This window comes from Myxine glutinosa, chromosome 8, assembly GCF_964187855.1.
Source record: "Myxine glutinosa chromosome 8, kmMyxGlut1.1, whole genome shotgun sequence".
Taxonomy (NCBI): Eukaryota; Metazoa; Chordata; class Myxini; order Myxiniformes; family Myxinidae; genus Myxine; species Myxine glutinosa.
Genome location: NC_136268.1, coordinates 154410986 through 154437795, shown reverse-complemented (window position 1 = coordinate 154437795; position 26810 = coordinate 154410986). Strand labels below are relative to the sequence as shown.

The following is a 26810-nucleotide window of genomic DNA, read 5'->3' as shown; positions in this document are numbered from 1 at the left end:
CACATGGTGTGCCAGCAACCCCCTTCTGCTGCAACTCCCACACTACAGACTCACAACTTACTTCCACCCATTTCCCTTCTGTATCCATCTTTTCAAAATCCCTGGTGTTGGGCTAGCGGCTAGGGTGCCGGCTTAGGATCCAAGGATCCTGGGTTTGAATCCCGGTCGATCGCTGAATTAACGCCAGGGGGGTTGACTCAGCCTGTCATCCTTCCGAGGTCGGCTAATTGAGTACCAGTTCACTGGTAATTCCCTGTTTGTCGTTAAAGGTGGCAAAAAGGGTTGGCGTCAGGAAGGGCATCCGGCCGTAAAACATTGCTTCAAATAGGGGACCGAAAAACAACAACAACCACGGTTCCCGAAAAAGGCCAACCCCCGCTTTGCGGGGAAAAATGGCCTCTAAAGGTGGTTATTATTATATATATCCATCTTTTCAAACCCATAATCCTCTCTTTCCCCCCATTCCTCCACACAACCATTGTTTGTCCGCCTCCCCATCTTGACTTTCGTCTCTGCTGTTGGTGTTTCCCCCCTCTCTCTGCCGTTCCTTTTGTCCTGTTGCATCCTGATCTCTTCAATGCGCCTCGACAAGGTATACAAAAAAATTGATCTTCTCTTCCATACCTGTGGAACCCTTCCCTCCTAGGGCTATACAAGAGCTGTTTGCCACCATCTCAGGTCATCCCTCCACCAAGCAACGATGATCTTTTCTGCCCTGATTAACCCTTCCAAGCCCACCTCTTTCTGGGCTCCCATTTTTTTCTTCCACTTCTGTGATTGGGAGTTCGCATTTGCATCCATCTTGTTCATCCCATGCCGTTCCCTTGCTCTCATTCTTCCTCGTGTCCCTTGTTTCTCCGGGTCTCCCTCCGTTATACCCAACAACCCTGCAGTTGGCGTGTTCCCCCACCCCTCTTTCTGTTGTGCTGCATCTTGAACCATTGTATGTTCTTGATCTTCCATGAGCCTCACACATTATACAAAAAAATCCTCGATTTCTTAGTCTGACATTTCTGACAACTCCCAACATATTGTTGCGAATATGGAATTTGGCCTCCATATCCGCTTGTAAATATTCCCCTATTTTCTCCAATACTCCCCAACTTTCCCCAATCCCCCATTCCCTAGTCCCATTGCATGTAAATAACAATCAGTAGAGCCGACCTTCCCCTTATTCCCCCATTAAATGTCGTGCCCAGGTCCACCGCACCACACGTAGACAACTTTCGGACATCTTCCTAGTTATTCTTAGTCTATGTCAGTTAAGGCCTCGTCTCCATTAATTATGACTCTTCGTTGCACCAGAATGTGATTATATGGCATCAGTAGTGAGTTTAGGACCTTTCCCATACCTCCTCCCATCTTCTTCCCCGTCTACAACAACAGAGGGGCACGGCGCTGCGCGGGGGGGAGTGTGCGTCCTCCCACCGGCTCGGTTCTCCGCCATCGACAATGCGCTCCAGACGATGCGCTCCAGACCATGCGCTCCACGGGGTTACCACGAAGGGGCTCCTTGTCAGCTCCTCGTCAAGGGCGGAGCCTGGTAAACCCCCCGCACGCACCCAATGAGAAGCAACGTGCCGATTCCACGAGGCGGAGCTAACGAGCCAAGGGCGTGTCACTCCCCGCCGGATATACGCGGCCACGCGCCGGATGTGACGTGAGATGCGCCCCGAGCTGGAGAAAGAAGGACCTGCGAGCGCTGAGAGAGAAAGGCCCGCCTGTGAAAGAACGTCCCCTCCGAGCGCTGTGAAACCTCCCGCATCTCTGGACCGGACCGGGTCGATTCTAACCTTTGAGCACAGGTGCACCTGGAGCCATCGACAACCGCTTTCCTGCCATCAACCCCCGTGTGAGTCAGCCTTGTCCCGTTTACCTGTCGTCTGTCCGGGGTTAAGATAAGCTTGTGTCTAAGTGCTTGTCTTTCTATGTTGTACCTCTCGTCCCTGTAATCTGACCTTCTGTAACGAATATAATCTCCTCCGGAGGTCTTGAGAACCGTATCCCTGGTGTCGTCATTTTATAACCCAGCCGGGTGTCTTCTTTTTCTTATTGAGCCAGCGTGGCGCGGCTTCGTCAACGTTCGAGTACAATCGGGTAATTTGTGCGGACACGACGGCCATTCCGCTCGGCCCACCTTAACATCAAAGTCGTGTCTGTAACAATTGGTTGTCAGGAGTTGGATTCGAACCTGGGACTAAATTTATTTAGCCCAAATTTTGGACACCAATTGTGTTAGTACTGTAACAATTGGTGTCGAGGAGTTGGATTCGAACCTGGGACTAAATTTATTTAGCCCAAATTTTGGACACCAATTGTGTTAGTACGGTAACAATTGGTGTCGAGGAGTGAGATTCGGACCCGGGACTAAATTAGTTAGGCCCAAATTTTGGGAGGGAAAATCGAGCCGGAGCGCGTACGGCGCTCGACCAAATCGATCCGGAGCGCGGTCCCGCGGTTACTGCGCTCGACGAAATTATAACGGCGAAATTTCGAATTTGTGTTACGAAACTCGAATTTTGAAAGTCGCGCCATGGCGGATCAAGACGGCTGGGGTCCGGTAGGGGAGAGTGAAGCAGGGTCGGTCCAGGACCAAATTGAGGGACATGAGGGACATGAGGAGAGCGAAACAGCGAGGGTAGCAGGCACGCAAAATGGCGCCTCGCAAGAGCGCGCGGTAGCCGAGCCCGCTGTATCAACGGGCTTTAACAAGCAGCCGATTGACATACAGGCCCTCATTGCGCAGCTACAGGCAGCTGTACAGATGAGTATGGGGAGCCAAATTGAGCGATTGGGTGAGCGGTTGGGGAACCGGATGGATGCTCAGGGTGAGCGATTGGAGGGCCAAATGGGGGTAATAAGGGACGAAGCGAGGGCTCAGAGTGAGCAAATGGGGGTAATGAGGGACGAAGCGAGGGGTACCAGTGAGGGGTTAGACAATAATTTTGAGGAGTTAGACAAGAAATTTGGGAAGTTAGACAATAATTTTGAGGGGTTAGACAACGGGATAAAAGAAGTGAAAAATGGGTTAGAGGGGTTAGAAAACAGTATGGAAGGCAAATTGAGGGACATGAGGGACCAAGCGGAAAGGGAAGTTAAACAAATGGAGCAGCAGATAGAGGGGGTCAGAATGGGGGTAGAAACCAAACTGGATGCTCACAGGGAGGAAATGGAGCAGATGAGGGTGGCATCTGGGCAGGAGATGCAAGTGATGGGAGAGGAGATCAGAAGAGGAGTGAGTGAGGAGGTCGGAGGAGTGCGCGAGGAGGTGAGGCACTGTAAGGAGCGCATGGAGAAGGAGGTGAGAAAGGGGACGGTAAAGTTACAAGGGGGCATAGAGGTCCTGACGCAGGAGGTGGAACAGCTGACGGAGGGACAAAAAGGACTAACGGAGCAGGTTCAAAGGAACACTGCGGTATTAGGAGGGTTAAAAGTGACACAGAAAGAACTAAAAGACGACTTGATAGCGACGAAGAGGGAATGTCAGATGGTACGTGAGGGACTGACAACGAGGTTGGACGAGGTGATAGAGGTAATGGAGACGAAGGACCGGCAGGTGAGGACGCACATGGAAACGGTCAAGGTAGCCTTGGAGGACGAGCTTGAGGAGACGTACCGGGGAATAAAAGAGGTGAGGCACAAATTAGAAGAAGTGGAAGAAGGGGTGAGCGAAATTAAAAAGCGACGGAGAGAGGATAAGAAAGAGATAAACGAGGAGGTAAAAGAATTGGTCCAAAGTCTGTGTTTGGATCGTGATGTGCTCATTAACCGGATGAGGGATTCGCAGGTGATGGAGGAGAAGCGAAGAGGAAGAGGACCCGGTGTAAGTGGTGACCAATATGGTCGTGCGTATGATGCGCCAGGGGATTTAAGAAGCTTGGGGGTCGAGATAGACCCGGGTGTTCGTGAGAGGCCGTTGGTGAAGTGTGCGACAGGTCTGGTGTGCGAAAAAGGAGGTGTGCGAGAAAGTCCGACTCTGGGGTGTGTGAGGAAAAAGTGCACGCCGAGGAGTGAGGGTGCTGGCGAGAGTGAGTCGGTCGTAGCGTGTGTGCGAGGGAGCACATGGAAGCGCGGTGTGGTAAGTGTTACAGAGGGTGTGACGGGAGAGTGTGCGCGAGAAAGGTGTGTAACGGACAGGTGCATGGGGAGAGAGTGCGCTGTCAAAGGCAAGGAAGAATGCATGCCTGTGGTGAGTGTTACAGAGGGTGTGACGGGAGAGTGTGTGCAAGAGTGTGCGCGAGAAAGGTGTGTAACGGACAGGTGCCTGAGGAAAGAGTGCGCTGTCAAGAGTAAGGGTGAGTGCGCTGTCAAGAATGGAGGTGAGAGTAGTGAGAGTGACAAGGAGAGTGAGTTGGTTGTGACAGGTGAGCGAGGATGTACACCTGGGATGGAAGGATGCACGCCTGGAATGGTAGAGCGTGAGTGGGAATGCACGCTGGAGTTGGTGGTGAGGCACATGGCTGGGTGTGCGAATGAGAGCACACCTGTGATTGTCACAGAGGAGGTGACAGAGGAGGGGGCGCGAAGAGGTGTATTGGTGAGGTGTGCGAACAACGAATGTGTGCCAAAGTGTTCGGTGGTCAGGTGTGTGACCAAGGCTGTGAGTGGAATGAGGGTACCTGGGTGTGTAAGGAAAGGTACGAGGAGCATGGGCACGGCTGGATGTGTGAGCAAGGAACGGGCTGCGGGATGTAAGCGTCCAGGTGAAGCATCGACGTTAAACGGGTTAGAGGTTAGAGCGACTTTTAGCCGAAGCGGGCCCTCGGTGCGTGCTGGGCCTCGCTTTGAACGGCCGCGTCCGTGCTCCACTAGGCGGAGCTGGCAGCCCGATAGAAAGGGTCATCATGGCGACCACTTTTTGGTGAGACGTGCCGGCAGGTCGAGATCGGGACATTGGATGGCTCCACGCCGAGAAGGTGCGTGGGATCTCGGGCCGGGTAAACCTCCTTCCCTGCACCGAGCGCCGGACGCATCCAGCCGCCAGCACAAAATAATTCGCATTCATGGCTTGGCTGTACGAAGCCGGGCTGTAGATGTGAATTGGCGCACCGAGAGTACCTAATAAGTAGACGGGTGATGGTGATAGTGATAGTAGTGATTTGATACAAAATTTAGAAAAGTGAATAGAATTGGCAGTAAATAGAAAATTTTTGAATTGTTGGATTTGGACGAGCGAAATTGGTAGTGGGAGACCCCCGATGTGGTGGGATGGCAAATCCACCATCCCTCACAGAAAGTGTGGGGCAAATGCGCAATAGTTTATGGGGTGTATGGCAGTGAAAACTAGCCCGGGTGGGTTAGGTTATATCAATAGGGCCCTAGAAGATGACAGTAGGTAACGTTAAGTTTAGTTAGTGACTGATACCTGTAGTAGGGACGCAGGTAGATTAGTGTGGATGATAATGACGAGGGAGCGCAATAGTTTAAAGGGACGACTGGGAAGCGCAAGTTTCAGAAGGGAGTAGTTAGCTGAGATGATGCCGTGTTTGTGAGAATTGAACAGGTGTGATTGCACAGGTGTGCAACTGGACAGGTGTGTGGAGCAGTGTATGAGTAGTGAGTGTGTGGATCAGCGCGAATGCGCTTGGGGAGAGAAGGGTGCAGGTGGCACCAGGTGTGAGAGCACAGGTGTGCAGGTACAGGTGTGTGGAGAGAGTTGGAGTGAGTGGTACGGAGTGGTGTGCATGGTGCGAAGGTGTGGATGGGGGAAGAGTGGACCCCTTTCACGAGTACCCGGGGCGGGTAGTGTAAGTGTTAGGTAGAGGGTGCAGGTAAATTGTGGTTGGATATTGGCATTTGTGGTGCGGTTGCAGAATGGTATTGTGGATGGGTGCATTAGTGTTGTGGAAATGGCTGGGCGTGTAGCCTGTTAGTGTGTGTAGTTGGTTGGGCACTCCACCACTGTGAGGATGTCGGCCAGGTGAGGCCGCAGGTGGGCTCTGGGAGCCGGTAGAGTTGTGGATGGGGCCCGAGGATCCGGAGGACGGACCCGGGTAGCCCAGTGCCAGAGAGGGCACCGAGTGGGGAGAGAGCCAGAGGGCCTTCCCCAGGTAGTTAGGTTAGGGTGAGGAGCAGGTAAGCTCGGAGGCAACTGCAGTGGTGGAGGTGTGCAGGTGGGTAGACCCACTGGGAGAGGTACACGCCACAGCCCAGAAATTGTGCGAGGGCACCGGGAGATGAATCGGGGGAGTGAGACCCCAAATTGAAGAGCACCACAGTTTGGCCAATGGGAATTGGTTTTTAGAACCCATAGTGTAAGAGGGCCAATGGTTTGGCCGGAGAAAGACCCCGGGTAGTGTAAAGTTGTTAAAGTCATTTAGGAAATAGTTAGGATTGATGAACCTGTCGCACCATACGCAGCCACTTACCTGTGGTGATGATGATGACTCCACACCTGTGTTTTCTTTGTTTTGTTGCAGGAAATGAAATTGCTGTGGATTTGTGAGACGCATCACGACGTGGATGAGACATTGGGGTGATTCCATCTCTCCCTCCCTAGGAGGGACTGATGATGAATTGGTAATGGCAAATTTTGATGTTGAGTTGAAAATGGCAAATTTTGATGAGAGTTGAAAATGGCAAATTTGATTGGTTAGGAGGGAGAGAAGACGAATTTGGTTTATGGGAGGAACGGGGAAGACAGTAGGGATGTTTGTTGATTTGTAAAGTAGATGTTTATGGGTAGTGTTGTGTTTTGTGGATACAGTAAGGGGTAAGGGAGGGGCCATGTAGGTTACCTGGTGGGGGGGGGGGGGCGTACGATAGGAACGTACCTGTCTCACCTGGTTCCCATGTGCCCCCAGTGTGCATCACCTTACATTGCGTGCACTTTTGCGCCCTTACCACCTTACTCACTTGTCTGCTTCTTTTGTCTCCCACCTCCGAGGATCTGGCTTTGGGGTAGAGAGAGAGGAGAGAGAGGTGCTGGCTGCGCAGTTGTGGGCCTGCACTTTCGCTGTTTGCTGCCGGGATCGATACACCATATGGACCGCAATGTTTGTGGCCACCCACAATGGACCGCAGTTCGTTTGCGGCCAAGCACCACCCGTTGATGGACCTATGGGTCAACGTGGCACCTATGCCATACAGGTGAACCACTAATAGTTAACACCACTGAAGGCCACACGAAGAGCAAGAGACACCTGCAGGGTTAGGGGTTGTCGCATTTATTTTTAATCATTGAACAATGGTGACTGCACCGATTGGTGGTGGGGTGGTGCTTTTGATGCTGGGATGGGGTGCTCTGCACGTTATTAAAGGCCGTCGGCCACAGAGCACTCGTGGGTTGGTGTATCGATGCTGGCAAGCGCGCTCTCTCTATGCATAACATCTGCATGTGTTCCTCCAAAGACAGGTCCTGGATCGTAGTGTAGATATCAGCGTAATCTTGTAAATAATGCTCCCTACCGGCTGTATGTGTAGTTTGCGAATTCTTTCCGGATTCGGTTATCCTGTGGGTGTGTTTCTGTGAGGAGAAGGGTGCAACGTCGCAGGGGGACATATTTACTCATTTGTGAATATCTGTAAAACTGTCGCACTCAGGGTAGAGTTAATAGTAGAGGGAACTACATTGCGTGCCACACTAAAGTAGGTAAAAATTTATCGGGTCGGGACGCCCCGAGGGTAGAGAAGGGTGCAATGTTGCGAATATGGAATTTGGCCTCCATATCCGCTTGTAAATATTCCCCTATTTTCTCCAATACTCCCCAACTTTCCCCAATCCCCCATTCCCTAGTCCCATTGCATGTAAATAACAATCAGTAGAGCCGACCTTCCCCTTATTCCCCCATTAAATGTCGTGCCCAGGTCCACCGCACCACACGTAGACAACTTTCGGACATCTTCCTAGTTATTCTTAGTCTATGTCAGTTAAGGCCTCGTCTCCATTAATTATGACTCTTCGTTGCACCAGAATGTGATTATATGGCATCAGTAGTGAGTTTAGGACCTTTCCCATACCTCCTCCCATCTTCTTCCCCGTCTACAACAACAGAGGGGCACGGCGCTGCGCGGGGGGGAGTGTGCGTCCTCCCACCGGCTCGGTTCGCCGCCATTGACAATGCGCTCCAGACGATGCGCTCCAGACCATGCGCTCCACGGGGTTACCACGAAGGGGCTCCTTGTCAGCTCCTCGTCAAGGGCGGAGCCTGGTAAACCCCCCGCACGCACCCAATGAGAAGCAACGTGCCGATTCCACGAGGCGGAGCTAACGAGCCGAGGGCGTGTCACTCCCCGCCGGATATACGCGGCCACGCGCCGGATGTGACGTGAGATGCGCCCCGAGCTGGAGAAAGAAGGACCTGCGAGCGCTGAGAGAGAAAGGCCCGCCTGTGAAAGAACGTCCCCTCCGAGCGCTGTGAAACCTCCCGCATCTCTGGACCGGACCGGGTCGATTCTAACCTTTGAGCACAGGTGCACCTGGAGCCATCGACAACCGCTTTCCTGCCATCAACCCCCGTGTGAGTCAGCCTTGTCCCGTTTACCTGTCGTCTGTTCGGGGTTAAGATAAGCTTGTGTCTAAGTGCTTGTCTTTCTATGTTGTACCTCTCGTCCCTGTAATCTGACCTTCCGTAACGAATATAATCTCCTCCGGAGGTCTTGAGAACCGTATCCCTGGTGTCGTCATTTTATAACCCAGCCGGGTGTCTTCTTTTTCTTATTGAGCCAGCGTGGCGCGGCTTCGTCAACGTTCGAGTACAATCGGGTAATTTGTGCGGACACGACGGCCATTCCGCTCGGCCCACCTTAACATCAAAGTCGTGTCTGTAACAATATTTATCCTTAAGTAGACGATATCAACTGCTGTAAAATTATATTTGGTGTTACTTTCACGATCATTTCCTGCAGAAGTAGGAAATATCGATGTCTCATGAAGTATATTTTGTAACTTTGGATTCATTTTGTGGTGACAGGTTACACATGTTGCTGGTGTCACTTTATAAATGGCAGAACGAATGATTCATCAAACCAAGTTTATGGTACACACCTCCAGTATGTGGTCGCCCACACAAAGTCTGCCTTCCGTTTCTGCCACCCCACCAGGAAGGACGGTTTTTATTAACACGGGTCGCTCACGGTCCCCTCCAACAACCGAAAATCCCAAGGAGCCACCGTGAGGCTGGTCAAGGTGAACACGGAACATGTCACTCTGTAACGATGCAGAAACAAGGCACTTAGACAAAAACCCACTTCTATTAATGGTTTACTTTGTAATATTTCACGTCCATTATACTACAGACGGTGTTTTCGTTGTACAGATTACATCAACATTTCCTACCGGTAATGACTCGGTATCAGACAGGGTACACAGGCTTTCATTATCGGTGCTGACATTGGAAGTAGTGTCTGAAAAAAAAACGTTTTGCCATTAGAGCTTCAATATAATGGCGAAGAACCAACAACAACTCACTGCAAACAAACTTTTGGCCACCATTGGTCACATTTACCATATATCAGTCAAACGTTATTGATATTCCAGCAAAAAATATTTAATACGAAAGAAAAACAATGGGTTAATAAAAAAAACAATAGATAAAACCATCCCGTTGGATGCAGTCCAAGAGTCCGAGAGCTAGGTAATTGTTAGATTAGGTCAGGTAGGTAACTCGGCAGTCCAGCTACGGTACTTTAATCATACATCTGAGGTTATAGGGTTTGAGGATCAATTCTGAATCAGAATTTTGTGCCAATTCCAAAAATCCATTTCTTAATTGCTGCAACTGCTGACCTTTTGGTGAAAAATGCAATTTTATGCTTTTAGTTTTACAAGAAAAACGTTTAAAAAAAACAAAAAAAACATTTTGGCATCAGAGATTTGTCAGAAGTACCACCCGCTACATGTACATACGAGGTATTAAAAGGTATTAAAGTAAAGGTAATTAATTATCTGGTGGACACTCACAAAAATAAAAAAAGACATGGATTACAGTATTTTCACGCAAATAACCAGTGGGATATACTTAAAATTAGTTCCAAAAATTCCAACTGCGGTGTGTACTCATGTGCCGGTTATACGGTATTTCACCATACGGCATGTGCGTGACATCATCACAGTGGGCCAAGTTCAATGATCAAGTGGTACAAAAAGAGGCAGTTTTTTTTTTTTTGCAAGTTTAATTGTAATAGCTTTAATTACAGTTATTTCGCATATTTTACCGACATATATATGTATATAATTCCATGTGTAGGTACCACTAAGTCGTCTTCCATAAAGCCCACAAAGTCCTTGTTTTCTGTGTCGATGTGAAACGGCTGAGGCACCTTGGAGTTGGCATGTGTGGGGACGTGTTCCATTACCAAGCAGCTTGGAGAGCGCTTGCAAAGTGGCTTAATCCAATGGAGCAATCAATCCATTCGAAACCGTTGATAAGGAACGGCTGTCTCGACAAGGCCTAGGCACCACTGGTCTGTCGGGATCCATGTCATCACTCTCGTGCGCTTTTCCAGGAATCAGGCCACTTTCTCATCAACTTTCAGTTTGAATTAGGCCGTGAAACTTTTCCGTTTTCTCTTGTTTGTACTGACAGCAGACAATGTATGGCAGGGACTTGTGATGGCATGAACAATTTCGTGGAATGATATAAAATTCAACAGCCTGCAGGGAATTTATACATTTCTAATAGGTGAGTAGCGTGGTTTCCGGTCGCATTTGTACTTCAAACCACGCTGAGTTTTAACACATTGGTGCAGTAAACTTTATTTATTACAACAACCCTTTCTCAAGATATACATTTTAATGTCAATTGGTTATTTACCGCAGATTTATGTGTAAAGAGTCGTTCGTTGACCCTTGACAGCAAAGCCATGTCGGCTGCAAGAAATACGGAGATCGTGTATGTCCCGGTCATGTGGTCAGGAAAGTTAGGCTGTGTTCAGTTACCAAGCAGCTACTTAGTTACCAAGCAGCTACTTGATTACCAAGCAGTGGGCCTCATCAATGGTTGTGGGCCTCGTTGCCTCGTTGACCTTAGTTGACCTTAGTTGACCTTAGTTGACCTTAGTTGACCTTAGTTGACCTTAGTTGACAAGCAGTGGGCCTCGTTGACCCTTGACAGCAAAGCCATGTCGGCTGCAAGAAATACGGAGATCGTGTATGTCCCGGTCATGTGGTGAGGAAAGTTAGGCTGTGTTCAGTTACCAAGCAGCTACTTGATTACCAAGCAGTGGGCCTCATCAATGGTTTTGAATGGAGTGCTTGCTCGAGTGCTTGGTGAGCGCTCTACATGAAATTCGGTACCTGAACACACCTCTGACACGCGGGCTATAGCCATGTGCGGGTTATACGTACCTGAAACTTTCTGAGAGCACTTTTTCCCCCAGGTGTGGATATACCAAGGGGCAGGTTATTTGTGTGAAAATACTGTACTAACATACTATACAGTAATCCTAAAATACTGTACAAGATTTTGTTTATTGGAGATGATTTAGTCTAAAAATGGAGAAAAAACTGAGGATTCGGACAGTGGTTACCACATGCCATAGATCATGTAACAGACATCTTATTATCATCATGACATAACACTTATCGATGTAGAAAGTTGAACAAGACCTATAAATGTTCATTTAAGTTTTGTCAAGTGCAGAGCACCTCCATTTTTCTTCTGTATCACTTATAAATTCGTGTTCATACGGTTAGATAAATTATTGGTAAATAAATCTGTCGTGTCAAACGATGTTGTGATCATTGAATATTTTTTACTCCGGTGTGATGAAAGTGTCTTGGGGTTCACAAAGGAGATCTTTCTTACCATTTACTAACTCCTCTGTCAACTGCTCATCATTAGAGTCGGAGTCCATCTTGTTTCCTTTAAGGAAAGGTACTGGTTTTCCATCTCTGTAGAAAAGCACAGGAACTGTTTGCAGTCTATGACTTGTGAAATACGCACATCTGTTTAGAACTTCGTATATAACCGAACATAAACAATGTAGAAGTTGGTAGAACTAATTAGAAGAACCATCCACAAGGCAGGGAAATCATTCAAAGAAGAAAAGGCAATGTTTGCTACATAAACTCAATGAGTAATATTTATTCTACATTTAAAGAGAAGGTTCCATATTTATTTCATATGCATTGGGGAAGTGGGAGGTTGGGGAGTGGGGGGGGGGGGGGTTGGGGGTGTGGATGGGGGGGTTGGGAAGTTGGGGTTGGGGTGGGAAGTGAAAGTTGGGGTGGAGAGTTGGGGGGGGGGGGGGATTGGGAGGTTGGTGCTAAATTGGGAAAAGGAAGGGACAAGAGTAATATCGGAAAGAGAAAGGATGATAGTGGAGTGGATTATTTATTTAACATGAAAAGCAATGAAATTATAAAAAAAAGGACAAGGTTCACAGACAAATGAAGGTATTCATCTAAACAATGCTATTCAGCTAAAGGTAAACGTGACATCAAATGAGACAGAAATAGTCAGAAACTTTGTGGACTACATTCAAAATTAAGAATTTACAAAACCCATCACTGTGAATCTGATCAGATAGCAAAATATAAATAAGCAAATAAACAAACAAACAAGAAAGACGTTGTGCAGAGCACGGTACTTGCGAAATCCCTAAAACAAATTTGACCTCAAAAATCATTTGTGGTTGAATTCAATGATCAAATATGCAAATCCTCCTCAAATTTCAAGTGAATTGGATGAAAATTGAGGATTTTAGAACTTTCACCTAAGTTGGTGACCTTTGGCCTATGTTGACCTTTGGTCTATGTTGACCTCAAAAATAATTGGTAGTTGAATTCAATGATCAAATATGCAAATACTCTTCAAACCCCAAGTCAATCGGTTGAAAATTGACGATTTTAGAAATTCGGACATTTTATTCGGATGTCCGAAATGTCCGATGTCCAAAACCAGAAATTCGGACAATTCGGAAAAATTGACACGTGACCAAGCAATCAATATATACACAAAGAATTAAGTTAAGCACCCCTACACAACGAATTAAGGTAAGCACCCCCTAATATATATTCTTTGTGTATATGTATACATTGGCATATATTCTAAGGTATGTGAGATCAAATAATGATTGGTATGACATTAGCAATTATCCATTGATGAAATTGAGTGATCAAAGTGAAAAAAAGTGATTGGTTGAGTCAGTGATCCGATCACGTGGGTCCTACACACGTTATTGACGCAAAGATCGCTAGAGGTCCTCTCAGAACAATGACTGTACGTTAGAAAACATAAACGTCATCCACACTGTCCGTGATGGACCTATAGCTCCATACTTAAATTGAGGTGAAAATATGCCTAAAATTCCCAAAAAATTTCACCTTAAATTATTCAGAATAAAATATTGAAAACGGCATGATTGTTATGTTTTTATGTGACCATAATATCACTTCTCCAGAAAATATAGCAATATCATGGGTATATTACACTGTTTTGACGACAACAAACTTGTAATGTGTGAGGTTGTAAAAAAACGGGGGGGGTGCTTAACTTAATTCTTTGTGTATACATGAAAAATCTTGGATTTTCGCAAGTAATGAACAGATTCTACAACATTTTACGCAACTCTTACATGCTTGATAGACTCTGTCACAGTAACAAGAATCAATGAACGACGTTATTCGAAAAGTTTCCTTTATTGATGGGATCAAAAAAAAAAAGTCTTGAAATAAATAAAGCTAGGAGTCTAAATTTTTTTATTATAAGAAACATCTACAAGCATCGAAAATACAAATCCGTTAGTCGGCATCTCTGCCTGAGCAACATTGTGTCATACAACACGCATGAAAGTGTTCGTCATAAAATTATATTATGAAACTGGTCATTCCATTGTGACTGCACAAAGGAACTTTTGTATAGAATTTGAAACGTGTGATAAGAAAAACATTTTGCGTCTGGTTCATCAATTTGAAGAAGAAGGAAGTGTAATTGATCAAAGGTCAGGGATAGGATATTTGAGTCAAATGAACACGCGTCGGGAGACCAGCAAGCAGCCATATAACGAGAGGTCCATTCCATTTCCCAGGATACATCCAGAATCATCCAGAATAATGAATCGTCAAACAGAATTCCACCACTCGCCTACATCACGTGATTACAAAGAGAGGAAAGCGGTTTGGGCGAGTTCTTCAATAGCGTACAAATGTCCGATGTTCATACTGTACATGCCTCTTACAAAAAAATCATCCTCCTAGCTTTATTTGTTCCAAGATTATAAATATTTTTAATGATCTCATGATTAAAAAAAAAATTTTTTTTTACGCAAATTCACAGTCGTGAGAACGTTTACCTTGTGGCTTTAATGCAGACCTGAGGACCAGAGTTTGACAGCATCATCTCACCCTCGCACCGCAACATGCCCAAGGTGCTTTTGCCATCAATGTAGTGAAGCCGATCTCCTGGGATCAGGGAGCCATCGAGAGCAGCAGGAGAGCCAGCGAGCACGCCAGACAAATGTAACGCTTGTAAGGGTGTCCCCATACCGCCACAGAGCAATAGGCCTAGGGAAAACCGTTGCAGGTAATCCAAAAATAAAGCACCGAATATCGTGATAGATTTTGTGATTCAACTAAATCAACATGCTCACTAATTTGCCTTTTGTTCCAATTCACAAAAATGGTAAGTAGCTCGAAATTATTTGTCAAAATAAAGAAACTTCTTGCTAACACGTATTCGTTCAGCAAAATAGCCTCAAGTGGGATGAGAGTCATCTCTTGAGGTTGTAGTTTTTATTATTTTTTTATTATTTTTTATTTTTAAGTTCAGACCTCTGCTGATTTTGGGGGTCCCACCTGAGAGATCCCTGATCCCCTAATGTGAAATCGAAAAATCTAACACCGAGCCATCCTGCGGACCATTGAGTAGAAGAGCTGTATCGGGTTTCAGAGCAATCGGTTGGTAAATAAGGGATGAGTAGGGATCCAAAGTTTCAGGGGGTAAAACCCCCTGGGAGCCCCCATGATCCAAAATCGAAAAATCGAAGCCTGGGCGATTGTGTGGGCACCTCTCTTGTATTCATGTGTAAAGTTTCAGAACAATCAGCCAGGTAATAAGGAAAGAGTAGCAAAAATGGAAAAAGTTAACGGACAAGGGAGGCACCGACTAAGGACAGCAGATGGGATTGCCCAGTTCAACGTCTATCCAAGGAACGACACACACATCGATGAATGACCTTGCCTTTGAAACACTGGGTCGAGTTTAGAGATTGGTCAGGATTCAAACCTTGGCGAGACAGCTGATGCGAGTGTGCGTACCACTAGGCCATCCAGCAGCTCTCATGTCTATATATACACAACCATAATGCAGATAATGCATGATGGGAGGGAATTATCCATATAAGATAGTTGAATATCCATGTCTGGAATCTGGAGAATATCCATGTGACGAGGTGGCCCACTACATCCCAGATTGGTGCTGCTGTGAAGGGGTGGCCCACTACATCCCAGATTGGTGCTGTGAAGGGGTGGCCCACTACATCCCAGATTGGTGCTGCTGTGACGGGGTGGCCCACTACATCCCAGATTGGTGCTGTTGTGACAAGGTGGCCCACTACATCCCAAATTGGTGCTGCTGTGAAGGGGTGGCCCACTACATCCCAGATTGGTGCTGTGAAGGGGTGGCTCACTACATCCCAGATTGGTGCTGCTGTGACGGGGTGGCCCACTACGTCCCAGATTGGTGCTGCTGTGACAGGGTGGCCCACTACATCCCAGATTGGTGCTGCTGTGACGGGGTGGCCCACTACATCCCAGATTGGTGCTGCTGTGATGGGGTGGCCCACTACATCCCAGATTGGTGCTGCTGTGACGGGGTGGCCCACTACATCCCAGATTGGTGCTGTTGTGACGGGGTGGACCACTACATCCCAGATTGGTGCTGCTGTGACGGGGTGGACCACTACATCCCAGATTGGTGCTGCTGTGACGGGGTGGCCCACTACGTCCCAGATTCGTGCTGCTGTGTCAGGTGGCGGCCTTCTTGCTGTAAACACCTAGACAGCCTCTGTGCCACAAAACTTATATTTTGTGCCCAAGTATCATTGCTGTCTTCCATGTTGGCACCATGTCTCTGGTTCACGTTAAGCTATGCCATGAGTCCAGAATAATTAAGCTGAAAACCTTGGGAGCAGACCACGTTGTTTGGGGTAAAAGGAACAATTGCATTTATGGTTCAAAGGGATATTGCTCCAGCACTTCAATTTTTGGTGCCGTTTAATGCTAAAGTGAAACATTCTGTGTACTGGAGAGTTGTGTTTTGATTTAAGCAATGGGCAATTCTAGCAAGAGTGTAGAGGACAGCAAGCCTGTCAATGATTGAAAGAGCCGACATTCTGATGAACCACACAAAGCAATACTGTACCGGTCTCTCCACTTTGATGTAGGTGTAGCACAATATCTGGGAGGTCCTCAGGAGGCAGTGGAGCACCGAGGTTCTTCAGTGCACGTCCCACAACCAATCTAACTTGTTGCCCCGTGGCACGCAAGGTTTCTACCACCTGCTGATAGGCCATAGCTGAAACATCCTGTGTGTCCACCTGGAGAGATGCAAATTCATAAACAACAAACTTCAAACGCATTAAATATCTAAAACTGTTATCAACTTCCAAGCTGGTATTGCTCAGTTGTGTGGATAAAGGTTCACGTCTTACCACTAACAGGCGATCTCCTGAACGGATTTGGCCATTACGCAAGGCCGAACCTTGCACAACAGCCTGCACATAGCAGCCTCCATCTTCTTGGCCACGGGCGACAGTGAACCCAAGACCTTCTCCTGGTTGCTTTTCTAGGTTCAGCTCGATCTCAACCTCCTAGTCGGGAATAAAACCACCAAACCAAATATTTTCTTCGGGGCAGGTGCGACTTTGTGTGAAGCTGCCATGTTTAACTATTAATCTTGCGATACAAAGATATCGATAATGCGGAAGCAAAAAAAAAAGGACAGAGGTTTCAAGATAATTGATTGCAAATGAGTAGTTTAAGGGGTGTGAAAACTCAGGAAAATAACAAATCCAATGAGATATCTGCAATCACAAAGTGATCGCCAAGGGTAAGTCTCCCCCGACCCTTGGCGATCGCTCATGACATACCCTTGGCCCGCAATCCAATTATGGCCATATTTTGTTTGAACCACCATATGACCTTGACTTTCAACATTCAGGGATAGAGTGTAGAATAAGAAAATGTGTCCTCATCTACAGTCTATCCATAAAACTCACATCAAGGAAATCAGAGGAAATGTCAACACTGCATACTTTTTATTCCCATCACTGATGCAAAATTTCATTCATAAGTCACAGCCAGATCCAAGATAATGGCAGAAAAAGGGGAGAAAACCCTAAATGGTGATTTATTACTCCAAGGGTTGTAAAACCTTGACCTCTATTTAACCCCAAAAGGTATGATGTAAATTAAGCTTAAATGTGGCTTGCTTCAGATATCTAGAAATATGTCTAGAATTAGATCATGACCTTAACAATTAAGTCTAGGTCAAAAAAAATTGTGTCAACGCTGCACAATTTCTATTGCACATATTAATGCAAGATTTAATTCTGAAAGTCGCAGCCGGCGCCGAGATACAGCTCTGAAATTGATACAGTTTGGAAATTTGGGGTGTTGAGAACACAGGAAGATTTTATTTTTCTAAATGGAGTGTACTACTGTTGGTGTCTAAGAAATTCGGTGGCACCATTAAAAATTTGAGGTGCCAATTGTAGAAACCCAGCAACAAACAGCAATAAGCCTCCCATGTTGGGGGCTTAAGGAGATAAAAAGAAAAGCTCACAGGGGCGTAGTCATCAAATTCTTCCTCATTCGTTTCATCTTCCATTTCATCAACCACATCTTCCCAAGCCTCATCTTCCTCTTCATTGTCCAACTCCTCCATGTCCTCTATGCTATCAGAACAACTTGATTGCTTCTCATGATCAGTGGAACCAACAGAAGTATGGAGCAACGGTGCAGATGACATGCTTTGTGTATCCAGTTCTTCAAAGCTACCAGGAAATGGCATCACTGAGGCATCATTAGCTGAGATGTCCAGAGAGCTAGGAACCACTGAGCTTGAAATGATCACATCTGAAAGTGCATGTGGAGAGGACCTGAATGTGACAAATGGTCAATATTAATGTCATTGCATTTAAGGCATGAACATCGCTCAAGGAAACACAAATACAGTCAAACCCTTGCATTCGCATGGGGATACATTCCTAGATGTTGGAGCCGTGAATGTGGGGGCATTCTTTCAATGGGAAAAGGGGGGAAAGGATCCCAGCGGTTTCTAAATTGCAGAAAATCCACGAATGTCAAGAAAAATCCCACCGATGTGAAGGAAAATCCCATGAATGTGAAGGAAAATCCCGCTAATGTCAAGGAAAATGCCACAAATGTCAAGGAAAATCCCACAAATGTCAAGGAAAACCCCACAAATGTCAAGGAAAATCCCATGAATGTCAACGACAAAAAGAAAAATCACACGAATATCAAGGAAAATCCCATGAAGGTCAAGGAAAATCCCACAAATGTCAAGGAAAATCCCACGAATGTCAAGGAAAATCCCACGAATGTCAAGGAAAATCCCACGAATGTAAAGGAAAATCCCACGAATGTAAAGGAAAATCCCACGAATGTCAAGGAAAATCCCACGAATGTCAAGGAAAATCCCACGAATGTCAAGGAAAATCCCACGAATGTCAAGGAAAATCCCACGAATGTCAAGGAAAATCTCACGAATGTCAAGGAAAATCCCACGAATGTCAAGGAAAATCCCACGAATGTCAAGGAAAATCCCACGAATGTCAATGAAAATCCCACGAATGTCAAGGAAAATCCCACGAATGTCAAGGAAAATCCCACGAATGTCGAGGAAAATCCCACGAATGTCAAGGAAAATCCCACGAATGTCAAGGAAAATCCCACGAATGTCAAGGAAAATCCCACGAATGTCGAGGAAAATCCCACGAATGTTGAGGAAAATCCCACGAATGTCGGGGAAAATCCCACGAATGTCGAGAAAATCCTACGAATGTCAAGGAAAATCCCACGAATGTCAAGGAGAATCCCACGAATGTCGAGGAGAATCCCACAAATGTTGAGGAGAATCCCACAAATGTCGAGGAGAATCCCACGAATGTCGAGGAAAATCCCACGAATGTCGAGGAAAATCCCACGAATATCGAGGAGAATCCCACGAATGTCGAGGAGAATCCCACGAATGTCGAGGAGAATCCCACAAATGTCGAGGAAAATCTCACGAATGTCGAGGAAAATCCCGCAAATGTGAAGGAAAATCTCACAAATGTCGAGGAAAATCCCACAAATGTCGAGGAAAATCCCACAAATGTCGAGGAAAATCCCACAAATGTCGAGGAAAATCCCACGAATGTCGAGGAAAATCCCGCGAATGTCGAGGAAAATCCTGCGAATGTCGAGGAAAATCCCGCAAATGTCGAGGAAAATCCCGCAAATGTCGAGGAAAATCCCATGAATGTCGAGGAAAATCCCATGAATGTCGAGGAAAATCCACAAATGTCAAAGAAAATCCACAATGTGGTGCCATTGTTTCAGTGGGGAAAAAGGGGATATGTTATATGTCCCCAGCGTTCCTGATTCATGAAAGAGGCCAAAAATGTAGAAGCAGGTCATGCTCGCAGCTCATGGAAGATATGTTTTTTTTTTACATACATCCAGCTGCCTTGTGCGTTCAGCTGCTTTGTGCGTGGCTGGTGGAAGATATGTTTTAGAACTGTGTTATGCTCGTGGCTTGTGGGGAAAATTTTTTGTGCTTGTGGGAAAATAAATTTGCGCCCACGAAAAAACCACGAATACGTGGGACACAGGGCTGCAAATGTACATGCAAGTCACAATTTATCAACCATGAATACGTGGAACCCGCACATGTTGGAACCGCGAACGTCAGGGTACGACTGTATATCGATGGGTATTAATTCATATTTAAAGTATCATTTGAGTGAAGTGAACAATCTCGGGAGATGTTTGCACTTACGTGTGATGCTCTTGAGCTTGGTTAGATTCCAAATCTGGCATAAACTCTATCGTAGTCCATGATTTCAGGCCACTTGTTGTACCACTTTCATGCTGTTCTTGAGTGGGTTGCTGCACAGCAAGTGCTTGAATGTGATTTGAATGAATTCCGTGAAGATGCGGAGAGCCAGGAGGATTCTGTATCAACAACAGACTCGACTAAAAAAAAAACCTAAAAAAACGATACAACTGGCACTCCTTACTATAGACACGAGACCACTCAACCAATACCAAACACTTGTACAAAAATACTCGTCATCACTTTGGCACATCCACGTGATTCTCAGATCACGTTATAAACATTAAAAATTAACGAGTTAATAGAACACCTCACCCCGCACAGTCTTGAAAAAAAGGACATTGGAAGGGTCTTTTCAAACTCTTGCTTTTCGTTTCTGAGCACAGTCTATATTTCCTATGAGCCGCCACTTTGTCTGAATCTCGATATTCCTCAATGCTGAGATGGCGTAATATTTTGCTGACATTTGATTGTTTGAGATGGCATTAAATGCCGTAATAATTTGCCCCAAGCACTGTTTAACTGGGAATTTTTGGAAGGGTAATATGGCAATTTGTGTTCTCTAGTGTTCAAGTATATAATTCAATTGAAATTAGAAAGCATTTGAAAATGCAAAGCCAATCCGCGTCCGCTTTAACTTCTTCAATATGCTAAACATGATGAAAACAACTAAAAATTGACGATTTTAGGCGATCTTGACCTTGTGACTGCAAAAGGAATATGCTTCAGTGACCGAAAATGCAAACCCTGCTCAAATTTCAAGTCAATCAAATGAAAATTGATGATTTTATGCAACCTTGACCTTTGACCCTTTGATATAAAAAGAAGAAAAAAATCAGCTTTTAGCTTTTCATTTGTGAACCAACTCTGACCAAATATGCAAATTCTTAAAATCTCAGGTCAATTGCATGAAAATTGATGATTTTATGCAACCATGACCTTTCGGTCTAAAAAAACAGAAAAAACAATCGACTTGTAGCTTTTAATTGGTGAATCAATTCAGTGACCCAATACGCAAATCCTTAAAATATCAGGTAAATTGCGTGAAAATTGACGATTTTATATGATGCTGACCTTTAGACCAAATTATTAATTTGCCTTCTCCATATTCTCATAATAAAGCTTTGTTGAAAATTTAATGACAAAACTCAAATGGTAAATGGAAATTTCAGGTCAATTTGGATGAAAATAGATGATTTCAGGTGATGCTGACCTTTGAACTTTGAACAAAATTTTTAATTTGTCTTCTCCATATTATCCCAATGAAGCTTTGTTGTAAATTTGATGACAATAATTAAAATGGTAAAAAAAAGTTGCAGTACAGACAGTACAGACAGTACAGACAGTACACAGACACACACAGACACACACACACACACACACACACACACACACACACACACACACAGAAGTAATTGCAAAAAACGATTGTGCGGGAGACAGGGCTAATAAAATAACGCTTTTTTTTTTAGGGTTGTAGGAAAAAACATTTTTTGGATGTTTACTGATGATGCAACGTTGTTTACACCATCATATTTAACACATGAAATTAGTTATTTGTGCCTATTTGTATCCTTTATTATATCCCTAAAAACACAACTTTCCAGTTTGGAATGATTTTAAATCTTGGTTGACTGGCAGACAGGCAGAGAGACAAAAAACAACTACCGCACTCTTCTCTGCACATGCGTGCTTGGTGATGAGATTACGTACAATTTGCCAAATTAAGCTGCAGTTTCGTGTTCCGATTTGTGTTCTAGTGTTCAAAGTACAACATTCAATTGAAATTAAGTGTTTCCTTGATCATAGATCGACATCTGGAGACAGGCAGACAAAATAAACCAATTACAAAATGAACACTAGAACGCCACTCAGTAGAGCGCACACTCCCGCCGTGCGTCAAGTTGGAATAGTACGATTTCACAAAAGTTTGAGGGAGTAGTTCCGTAACAACACAAGACAAGACAACACAAGACAGACACTGCACAGATATGTATGTATGTATGTATGTATGTATGTATGTATGTATGTATGTATGTATATATATATATAATATATATATATATATATATATATATATATATATATGTACATACATTTATATATATATATATATATATATATATATATATATATATATATACAGTATATATATATATATATATATATATATATATATATATATATATATATATATATATATATATATATATATATATTAAAAACACCTCACTGCCACAAAACACGAAATAAAAAACACTTCACAGCCACAAAACACGAAATTAAAAACACTGCACAGCCACGTGATTTAAAAACACCTCACTACCACGTCATTTTACACCTCACCACCACATAATTCAAAATACCTCACCGCCACGTGATTCAAAACCACCACGTTTTTAAAAACACTTCACAACCACGGAAATAAGTTTCAGGGAGTAGTTTATTGACAACAGACACTGCCCAGATATGTAGATAAATAGATAAATAAACCTGAAAATCACAGAGCCAGAACTATTTTTTGGTCTTCCATGCCCATGCAAGGTTTCTTCTTCTTCAGCCTCTCACAACCCTGGGTGAATATGCGATCTTTTTTTTAAAAGTTCGAATTTTGCCAAATCTGTTTTATTCGTTTGTTAATATACTTCAGCCATTGACAAATCTGGAATTATAATTTTATTTGAGGTTCAAATTAACCCGGGAGATTGTGTCAAACGACGCCTGCAAGTCTGTACATGTGATAAATAATTAATCGTCCACAGGCGAAGACTCTTCTTCTTCACGCAATAACAACTTCTAGCTTCCAGACCGTACATCCAATCTTCAAATTTTTCACACTTGTTACTCTTCATGACCTCTACTACAGTATGAAGTTTCACGTCGATCAATGAAGTGGTTCAAGGGATATAAATGTTTTTATTATTTGCTTTTAATTAACGATGTCTGCCAAACCACGTGACCTATCGCAAATTCAACAAGGACATTTTAGTAGACGGATATGCTGAACAGATTTAGGAAGTTTCCCCTCGATTGGATCACAAATGAGGGAGGAGCTAGGTTTTAAATGTTTGTGCTTAAAAAAGTCATAACTCTGAAACCATGTGATGCATGACGTCATGCTCGCTGACTTTTTTGTTCGTCATGGGTATGCGATTCTGCCTGCAAAGTTTTGCCTCAATCTGTTCAGGCGTTTTGAAGAAAATTGGATTTTAGTGTTTTTCACTCAAAAAATATGGCGGCCGAACCACGTGACCTGTGACGTCATAATTACCATTAAAATATTCTGCAGACCGAGTCCGTCCTATGGTAAAAATTTGCTCTCAATCGGTCCAATTATTGCAGAGAAAATGGTTTTTAAAGGAAAACAGAAAAGAAATATTCCCCAAAAAATTCACAAAAAAACTTCCTGGATCCGGAATAATTTCCTGAGCTTCACCAAAAACTAATCAATTCTTCCTTATCCCAAGGGCAATCATCCCACCAACTTTCATCCAAATCCATTCAGAACTCTTCCAAATATCTTGTTCACAAACACACGGACACACACACACACGGACACGAGCGAATGCATTACTCCCTGGCGGGAGTAAAAATGAATCAGACACCACAAAGAGACAACATCACCAATATACAAACAGTACATCATATCAGTCATTGACTACAGTAGGTCATCTTGGGCCTCCAACCTAGCCAACACACATCTCAACATCGAACAGACCAGACAAAATGAAGCCCTTAGCATCGTCACAAATTGCACGTCAACAACACCCATCGAGCACCTACACACAGAGGCAAATGTTAAAATTCAAAGACCAATCGGACATGAGAGGTGCACTGTTCCTTACAGCTGCAAGTGCCAATACCAATCACCCGTGCCACTACATGTCCAATCACCTAGAGACCCCTAGACACATGAAGACTACACCACAAAGACACCCCAACGACATCCTTCAAAACATCCCCATCAATCAATGACAAAAACACACATCCATACCCACATCACCATAAACACAATAAGCAACCTAGGCCAAACAGTATCCTCGGCACTAAACCCCCATCCATGGACAACACAGAGAAATTACTCCACAGGTCTGATCGTGTTCACCTTTGACGCCTCCACTGTGGACACCACCCGCAGCTTTCACACTATCCACTGACGACACCTTCAACCTCTACTAGGCCACCCGCCACACAACAAAACACATTATAGAAGACCTTGCGGCCCTGGCTCCATGAAGGCAAGAGCACAACATCTGAGACGTTCCTGGGAGATCGATCGGCTATCTCTGTGTCACAGGCCTGTTCAAGCAGAACTAACTGGGGCTAATCAACAACAACAACAACAACAACAGGCCAAACTTCAACTCCCTCATTCTTCGTTTGCATCGTTATTTCATTTCTTTCCTTTCCTTTTCACAATAAAATAATTATAACCAGAGATATGTTGCACATTTTTAGCCAGATGTTGGCTTAGCGGTTAGGGTGCCGGCTTGGGATCCTGGGATCCTGGGTTTGAATCCCGGTCGATCACTGAATTAACACCAGGGGGGTTGAATCAGCCTGTCATCCTTCCAAGGTCGGCAAATTGAGTACCAGCTCACTGGTAATTCCCTGTGTGTCGCAAGAGGCGACTAACAGGGTTGGCGGCAGGAAGGGCATCCGGCCATAAAACATTGCTTCAAAAAGGGGACCATGGTGCCCAAAAAAGGCCAACCCCTGCTCTGCAGGGGAAAATGGCCTCCAAAGGTTCTTTTATATGTTGCACATTTTTACTCATGAACTTTAAATCTATAACAGTCTGATTCATTGTAGAAGGAGAAGTACACACCATGAGGTCAGGATCAATGCAGGAAAGGATGCCGGGGGCTGGGCGACACAGTTTCAGGGTCACAATCGGGCCCGTCCCTCGAAGCACCGACAGCACAGCCTGAAAAAAACAAGCATTCACCGACATTGCTGTGCAAAATAGATATCACACGATGGAAGTATGCTTTCCTTTCACGTCCCAGCAAAAATCGATACAGATGGAAGAGTGTCCACATAATTAAAAAGGAATCGGAGGAGGATTAAAAGAGACAAAGAGAAAAGGATTAGAGAGAAGAAGAGGAAGCAAAAATAAAGCAAAGAAGAACCTTGAACATTGCATTGGGGGAGTCGAGAGGAAAATAAAGGGGTCCAAGGCCCCTCCCTCCCTACAAAATGTTGAAAATAGGAATATTCTCAGATGCATTTCATCAGGATGATTTTTAGGCTGAAGCACAATTTAAATTATAATTATCGACTATAATTTAAACAAAATTCAGGTCCCATTAAAAACTTCTGAAGCATATACAAATGAGTCAGCTCGTCTAACAATATCAATGACATGAGCATCCAACTTCCATGAGAAATACCAACTTCCTTCCTGGAAGTCCTTGCAGTGCCCTTGTGTTTTATACCTCTCCCACCCCGCCCCCCCCCCCCTTCCCACGCCTCCTCCCCCCAAACCCTCCCACAGATCTCCCGATGTCCCTGCTCTCAAATGTTGTCTTTGTGTGCTTCCCCTTCTCTCCCCATCTTGTCTACCTCTACCCTTATTATATGTTTTGTGTGTCTGTTTGATTTTTTTTTTGTGTGATAAATGTTAGCTCTTTCACGATCCTCGATCCTGTATACAAAAAAAAAAAAAAAATCCCATTTCAGATCCACCTGGATAAAAATACCCAACAATTTGATAATATTATAATTTGGGATTGCCACAGGTGACATCAAAAGTGACAAGTTGGAAGGGAGTGGTTTGTTTCGAGCGAAACATTTGTCAACAATCGCACACTTTTTGGGGTGAGGACGCATTCCATTCCCTGCACATCAATTGGGATTTTTTTTTTTTGCATACAAGATCGAGGCTCGTGAAAGAGCTAAACATTAATCACAGAAAAAGTCAAACCGACACATAAAACACAAAAAATAAGGGGCGCGATAGACAAGATGGGGAGAGAGAGGGAAGCGCACAAGTACAACATTTGAGAGCAGCGACATCGGGAGATCTGTGGGAGGGAGAGGGCTTGGGGGGAGGAGGCACGGGAAGTGGGGGTGAGGGGGATGGGAGAGGCATAAAACACATGGACACTGCTAGGACTTCCAGGAAAGAAGTCGGAATTTCAAAAAAGTGGATCTGGGGTGAAAAGTTGATCTGGGGTGAAAAGATGCGTAAAAAGTCGCTCAAGAACGGCTCGCATCCAAGATTCCATACAGGCTTTTTAATCAAATTTAATTAATCAAAAATCCAATAAATGAAAATAAGCCAAGTCTATGCAGGTTGTTACGATACTTACAAAATGATCATTATAATTGTCAGTAACCTCCATGGAATGTGCAGAGGGTGAAGGAACTAACGTTACTATAGACAGGTGAAGTTATTGCTATGGAACAGTGGACTGCACTGGGATAAGCAGAACCTGGTGGGAAAGGCCTCGTAACGGGATGCCATTAACGCGGAGGATGACGTCGCCAGGCTGGATTTTGTGGCAGGTTTCAGCCGGATATCCGGTGAAGAGCCGCTTGATGCGTACGACATCGCACGACTCGGAATTCGCGCAGGGTTCCTTGTCGCCCATGAAGCTGAAGCCCAGTCCATTGACGCTCTTTTCCAGGGTCACCTCAAAAACGTTTTCTGCAATGTTGGCTCGGAGTTAGAAAGCTGCTCATTTGTAATAAACGGGTGCTCAGAAATTGGACAACTGACATTGATCCGTCAAAGAAACAGGAAGATGACCTTCAGTGCCTTACCATCCGTCACGAACGTATAATCCTTATGATCATCGGTCT

At 44.8% G+C, this 26810-nt stretch overlaps 1 protein-coding gene across 5 annotated transcripts in view; it reads right to left on the bottom strand.

Moving 5' to 3' along the window:
* The window catches only part of LOC137418504 (tyrosine-protein phosphatase non-receptor type 13), a 240305-nt gene that overhangs the window by 68879 nt on the left and 144616 nt on the right, over positions 1–26810 (bottom strand). For all 5 annotated transcript variants that reach the window (XM_068104581.2, XM_068104582.2, XM_068104580.2 and 2 more), the window contains exons 24-34: positions 26772–26810; positions 26441–26655; positions 24832–24930; positions 19947–20122; positions 17727–18042; positions 16594–16752; positions 16305–16479; positions 14236–14446; positions 11748–11833; positions 9278–9345; positions 8987–9148 (exon numbers count right to left, since the gene is read on the bottom strand). The exon at positions 26772–26810 is cut by the window's right edge and continues 118 nt beyond it. In XM_068104581.2, coding sequence (XP_067960682.2) covers positions 8987–9148; positions 9278–9345; positions 11748–11833; positions 14236–14446; positions 16305–16479; positions 16594–16752; positions 17727–18042; positions 19947–20122; positions 24832–24930; positions 26441–26655; positions 26772–26810 — 1706 coding nt within the window. The remainder of the gene's footprint in view (positions 1–8986; positions 9149–9277; positions 9346–11747; positions 11834–14235; positions 14447–16304; positions 16480–16593; positions 16753–17726; positions 18043–19946; positions 20123–24831; positions 24931–26440; positions 26656–26771) is intronic.